The sequence below is a fragment of the Camelina sativa genome, chromosome 9 (assembly GCF_030686135.1).
Source record: "Camelina sativa cultivar CO46 ecotype springtype chromosome 9, ASM3068613v1".
NCBI lineage: Eukaryota > Viridiplantae > Streptophyta > Magnoliopsida > Brassicales > Brassicaceae > Camelina > Camelina sativa.
In genome coordinates, this window is record NC_141888.1 from 34,689,479 (window position 1) to 34,695,978 (window position 6,500).

Consider the following 6,500-nt stretch of genomic DNA (forward strand, 5'->3'; position numbering starts at 1 on the left):
GAGCGGTTGATTCTTGTGGATCTAAATTAAAGCTTCCGCATTAGAACATTGGTGATCTCAACTTCAAAAGAGACCATGGAGACTTTTATTGGAGAAGATGGTGGTGATGACGATGAAGACGTAAGCAATAAGGGGTGTGTCCCCTAGTTGTTTTGATCACATGGTTTTAGTTTTAATAAAATTTTAAATTATTTGGTTTGGTTCGTACTTTTTTTTATAGAATTGGGTTTGATTATTCTTTTGCAATAATTAATTGGGTTGGATTATTCTTTTGCAATAATTAATTGGGGGCTTTCTTTTATTTAAACTAATGATGGTAGTTCTAGGTTTATGGTTTACATGGTTTTGAGTGATGAATTTTTTTGAGTTTTTATTTGGTAATATTTTTACTATTATGAGAGAGTTGTTTGGAACGTTCATGTTTTTAGGTCAATTTCTTTTAGTCTGATTTGTGGACTAAGAACAATTATTTGTGGAGTAGCAGGATTTGCACCCATGGGATGTTATTATTTACTTTTACCAAAAATCGAAGACGAGCTGAAGTTCCACCTCTATTTTCAAGATTAAAGTTTATGCCCGGAGGAGTTTGGTGATAGGATTTGTCCATCCTTGACAAGTATACACGACATACGTGTTCCGTTTTATGATTGCAAAGTTTGTATTTTGCTTACCACGTATGTCGTGCGGGGGAGTATTGGTGTATAGGCCGACAGTGTATATTGAGTTTTGTTTATATCAGTTATTATAAACTTTAATATTGTTGGAAACCATAAGACTTGTTGTTATATAAACCCTCTTATCATTTTTTTTTTTTTTTTTTTTGAATGAATGTAAAATTTTATTCATCAAAAAAACCTGTTCTTTACAATCAAAGTGTAACAGAGCTTAGAGATTATTTTTGAAAGATTACATTATATCCTGGTTGAGAACCAAATTGTAAGAATATCTGCGTACTGCTCCTTGCCTGAGTTTAGAAGGAGGAGGAGTCTATTTCTGATGGTCCGATCAATCTGCTTCAGAAGTCTAGTTGCCGGGATTGGAGCTTCGCCATGTTTCCGATTGTTTCTCTCTTGCCATAATGTATGAACCGTGACCTGAAGAGTATAGCGCATGAACAACAGAGGGATCGTTTCAAGTGTTGAATCAGAGAGGAGTGATGTAATACCTGCCCAATCTGCAGTATAACTGTTCCCAAGAAAACCCGAAGACAGCTTACACCAAATCTGTTGAGAGTACGAACATTGGAAGAAGAGATGGTTTCTTGTTTCCAAAGGGTCACTGCATAAATGGCATAGTGGATCAATGGACTGATTCCATTTCAGAACTCTGTCCCCTGTTGAAAGTCTGTTAAGCATACAAAGCCATGTTATGAAAGCAAATTTTGGGGTAGCCTGGGGGAACCACACTCCCTTTGTCCATGCATACTCCGGTTTTGCAGTACGCAGCAACTGCCAGGTATCGCAAGTTGAGAACTTGGGTTTAAACCCTACTCGCCCTTTCCAAAGGTGCCGATCCTCCATATGCGGTTTCATTTTTTCACGTGCCAGTGCTATTTCTGCTTCAACTAGATTCAAAACATCAGCTCTGCGTCTTCTGCTTCGATGCGTTAGCAATACGGATTCTACTGTAGCATGTGTAGTTATCCCGAGATCGATGCATCCTCTATGGCCTAGTAGATCATGTAGGGAGCCCAGGGAGGACCACTGATCATACCAGAAGGACGTAGTCCTGCCATTGCGAATGTCTTTGCGATGAAACTGCTTTGCTAACCGACGGAGTTTAAGCAGCTTACACCACATCCAGGAGCCCTGTGATGGTGGCACTGCAATATCCCAGAAAGAGCCATTACGAATGAGGTAGGTGTGAACCCATATCCCCCAGAGAGAGTTATGCGACAGCAAACGCCAAATGAGCTTCAAACCACAGACAGTGTTTATCTCCTGTAGAGATCAAAGACCAAGTCCACCCTCCCTTGTAGGGGAGCATACATCGGACCAGGCAACCTTCGCATGATGAGAGTTGAGGTCCGGTCCATTCCAGAGAAATGTAGAGCAGAGTTTTTCAATTTCTTTCATACATTTTCCTGGGAGGCGAAAAGCAGATGACCAGAAATTAATAATACTCATCAGAACAGACTTAAAAAGCTGCAGCCGGCCTCCATAAGAGAGAAAACGCCCTGTCGAAGCACTGATTCTGTTACGAATTTTTAGCAATGGTGCATAATCATGGCTCGACATTACCTTCGTCATAAGTGGTAGTCCTAAGTAGCGTACTGGGAGCGTACCAACTGCAAAAGGGAAGTTCGCTTGGATAGCCTCTTGTGTAGCTGGGGGGATGCCAGCCATATAGAGGGTAGATTTCTCGATACTGATTTTCAGACCCGAAAATGTTGCAAACTCATCAAAAACTTTGAGCACTCCTTCAACTGATCGACTTGTTCCCTCCGCGAAGACCATTAGGTCATCTGCAAATCATAAATGGGTGAGGAGTAGGTTATGGCATCGAGGGTGATAGCCAAACCTATCCTCTGCTGCTGCTTTATTTATCAGATGTGAGAGGACGTTCATACATATCACGAACAGATACGGAGAGAGAGAGCATCCCTGTCGCAGTCCGCGCGCACTCCCGAAGAATCCTGCTAGTTCACCATTAACTTGGACCGAAAACGTGGCCGTGGAGACACATAGCCGGATCCAATGGATAAACTGGTCAGGGAAACGTAGAGCTTGAAGCGTATTGAGGAGAAAAGACCATTGGACCGAATCAAAGGCTTTTGAAATGTCGATCTTCATTGCACAGCGAGGCGAGATATCTTCTTTGTGATACTTGACCAGTTCAGAAGCTAAGAGGACATTTTCCATGAGGAGACGATCCTTGACAAAGGCTGATTGAGTCGGAGAGATAATCTCTGAAAGCAAACCTTTAAGTCTGTTCGCAAGGATCTTAGATATCACCTTATAAATGACATTACAGCAAGAGATAGGCCTATAGTCTTTCATGGCTCTAGCATCATCAGTTTTAGGTATCAGAGCAAGAATAGTGGTGTTGACTCCCTTTGGCAAAAAACCTGTGCGGAAGAAGGACTGCACTGCAACCACAAAATCTCTACCAATTATAGGCCAAGCAGATTTATAGAACTCACTAGTGAAACCGTCAGGTCCAGGGCTCTTGTTAGCAGGCATTGAGAATAAGATACTGCGAACCTCTTCATCAGAGACCTCTCTTATCAACATAGCTGTTTGTGTATCATTGCAGCGGAACGGCAGTAATGCTTCCAAACATGCGACAGTAGCACCTTCATACTCACTCGGGATCAGTCCTAAGAAGTCAGAGAAGAATCTAGCCGATTCCTGTTTGATAGCCTCTTGTGTTTTTGCTATAGAACCATCCACACAGTGGATCTCCCTTATTGAATTGTGTGTCTCGCGTATCTTAACAGCATTGTGAAAGACTCGATTGTTTTGGTCACCAACATGAAGCCAATGTAATTTGGATCGCTGTTTTAGGAGATTCTCTTCCAGACTTGCTATATGCTGCCAGCGCTCAAAAGCCTCAGCCTCCTCTTGCACTGCACTGACTGTTGGATTTGTTAGTGTCTCAGTTTGTTTGGCGCATAACTCCAGATGTGCTTCGCGAGTTTTCTTGACAAGATCACCCAACTGATCTTTAGTCAAGTCACGAACTCCCTGTTTGAGGCCCTTAAGTTTCTTCTGGAACCGGAACAGAGCTGAAGTTGAGTGAAATAAGGGTTCTGTATTCTCCCAAAAAGACTGCAATGAGTTAACAAATTTAAATGGCTTCTTGATGGCCAGTGTGCCTACATCCAACTGTATGCGACTGCGTAGATGATCAGAGCACCCTCCTGACTCATAAACACAGTATGCACGCGGAAATCTATGGAGCCAGACATCATTAATGAGGACCCGATCCAGTTTCTTGCAAATGAGACCATCATCCCGTTTATTACACCAGGTATACAATGGACCATGAGAGCCCATATCAGTTAAGTTGCAATGATTAACGACAGCTTGAAACTCGCTCATTCCCAGGGAAAGAACAGGGGAAACAGAGTGATCAGAGTGCTCCTCACTATCCAATATTTCATTAAAATCTCCCATAAGGATCCAAGGCTTATTACGGAAGAGTGGAGAATCATGATGACTTCGCAAATCCTCCCATAAGCCCTTTCTCTCTTCAGCAGTGTTTCTAGCATAGATAAAAGAACAAAAGAATTCCTCTGTTTCACCGGCCAGTAAAACAGAGCACGTGATGAGTTGATCGCTCTTGAAAACCAGAGTCAACCGTACAGTAGGCCTCCAAAGCACCCAAATGCGACCAAGGCGATGGTATTCATAATTTTTATTTTCTTTTTTATTTGATCATTGTTTATTTTTCCTGCTATGCGTATTAATTATTAGTTAATTGTGCATGTTCCTGGTACTGGAAAACTGAAGTTGAATCGATCACCATAGAGTCTACTCCCTTCTTTTCTACTCTGACTATAGTAAGAAAAATGTTAAAAGCCAACGATCAGATTGTGCCGCGAGGAAAAAGCCAAGAACCATTTTTAACTCATAAATTAATTAGGATTCGTCAAATTTTTTCTTCTGATTTCTATGTTTGTTAACACGGACCATTGTGCATGTTCCTCGTCCTGAGAATCGAAAGGTTGAATCCATAACCGTAGGAAAAACTGTTCCCTCTTTCCAACCGGCCTCCGTAGTAGAAAGTTAGTTGACCAATATAATTAAGGACTATATTTTGACAAATTGTTATGGCTGATAAATTGAAGGATTTACTTTACAAAATTGAGAGTTTTCTCTTTTTTAGTGTCATGCTCCTTTGACAACAGAGAACTCCTATAAAGACTGATACAAAATGTGTTACCTCTCCACAACTCAACTCACTCAAATCCTATAGAAACACAAAAAACTATCACAATGAAGAAACCTTCAGTAGTGTCTTTTCTCATCACTCTCATGTTCGCAGCATCAGTCGTCTGCGTCCAAGGACAACGACAGGAAGAGGTGAAGGACAGAGACGGAAATCCAGTTAAACTCGGTGAACAATACTTCATCCAGCCTGTGAAGACGGAAAGTAACAGCGGAGGTGGTCTTGTCCCAGCGGCCAATAATATGCGTTACTTTTGTCCACTTGGCATCACCCAAACACTCATTTCGTACCAACCGGGACTACCGGTTAGCTTCAATTTACCATACGCTCTCATGGAAACCATCGTTAAGACATCTCTAGCTGTAAATATCGAGTTCAAGTCACACATCTGGCCGGTCTGCAACGAGTTTTCCAAGTTCTGGGAAGTCGATGTTTCCTCACCGGCTCACAAAGAGCGTAAGATTCTCATCGGTGGTAAACCACAAGAGAAAAATAGTTGGTTTAAGATCGAGAAAGCCGGAGAAGGAGCAGGAGAAAACACTTACAAGTTGACCACCTTAACCGGAACCGTTGGAGCCATCCCAGGGGGTTGGGCTTGGTTAAGCGCACCACAACTAATTATCACCAATGATGATGCTAAGACCTTACTCGTCAAATTCAAAAAGGTTGATGATGTTACTACGGCTGCTACTTCTACTTCTCGGGTTGAGAAGCTAGGTCTAAGGATGTTCCCATTTTACTAGTCAACTAGTAAAAATCATGTAATGTCAAGCCTGAGACTCGTCCATGACCAAATATATTAGTGGGTTGAGAAAATACCCGCGCACATATGTTCTTATCTTTCATAAATAAATAAAAAATTATATTTTCTATAACTTTAATATGACAATGCTCAAGTGGTTACGTGTTTCTTTGTGAATGTCACTGCAGTCGGCAACAATATCGTCGTACACATATAGTATTGCATATATGTCGTCTGTGTCATTTAGGATATGGTCCACTACTTTAAGATTATACATAAGTACACATGTGTGTCAAGTTTCACTCTACCCTTCCTTTTCCACTTCTTGATTCTTTGTCCCTTTCTCGTTATAAAAGTGGATTTACTATTTTTGCCGTAAAATGAATAAGAAAGAAACAAAATATGGCTAGATTCAGATGAGAACCATTCGTACATTGGTTCACCTTCATCCATATCTCTCTGTTTGAAATCTTGTCTTCTTCCCATGAATTTACAGCCTAAGCCCTCTTTTTTATTTTCTTCATAAGTTGTTATTTAACATGGACCATTGTATTTGTACATGTTCTTAATTAACGAAGTTCGAATCGATTACCTTTAGATTCTAAACCTCTCTTTTCAACCACCATCACTGTTAACTGTTGGTAGACAGTTAGAAACCAAGGATTAGATTTTGACGTGGGGAAAAAGCTAGTGAATTTAAGGGTTTGGTATTTTGGGCTAAATTGAACAAAATCAGAAAAAGTAAGAAACTTTTGAAATATAATAGAAGTTATGGCCTCAATATGGTTTAAAAAAAAAAAAAATTCATTGACCACTCCAAGTCAACATTTTCTTTCACGAAAGCTTTCCAGGTTTTAGCCATCTA

At 40.8% G+C, this 6,500-nt stretch overlaps 1 protein-coding gene and 1 pseudogene across 2 annotated transcripts; one reads left to right on the plus strand and one right to left on the minus strand.

The window, feature by feature from the left end:
- Positions 1-911: 911 nt before the first annotated feature.
- Positions 912-4,354, minus strand: LOC147939161 (uncharacterized). Its single transcript, XM_087465894.1, has 4 exons — positions 4,308-4,354; positions 2,570-4,206; positions 1,989-2,464; positions 912-1,940 (listed from the first exon to the last, which is right to left on the minus strand). Exons 1-4 carry the CDS (start codon positions 4,352-4,354, stop codon positions 912-914), a joined length of 3,189 nt encoding a protein of 1,062 aa, XP_087322020.1.
- Positions 4,355-4,820: 466 nt separating this feature from the next.
- LOC147939162 (kunitz trypsin inhibitor 2 pseudogene) lies at positions 4,821-5,765 on the plus strand (annotated as a pseudogene). The gene has a single exon (XR_015565878.1). The product of XR_015565878.1 is annotated as a kunitz trypsin inhibitor 2 pseudogene (transcript).
- The last annotated feature ends 735 nt before the right edge of the window (positions 5,766-6,500 follow it).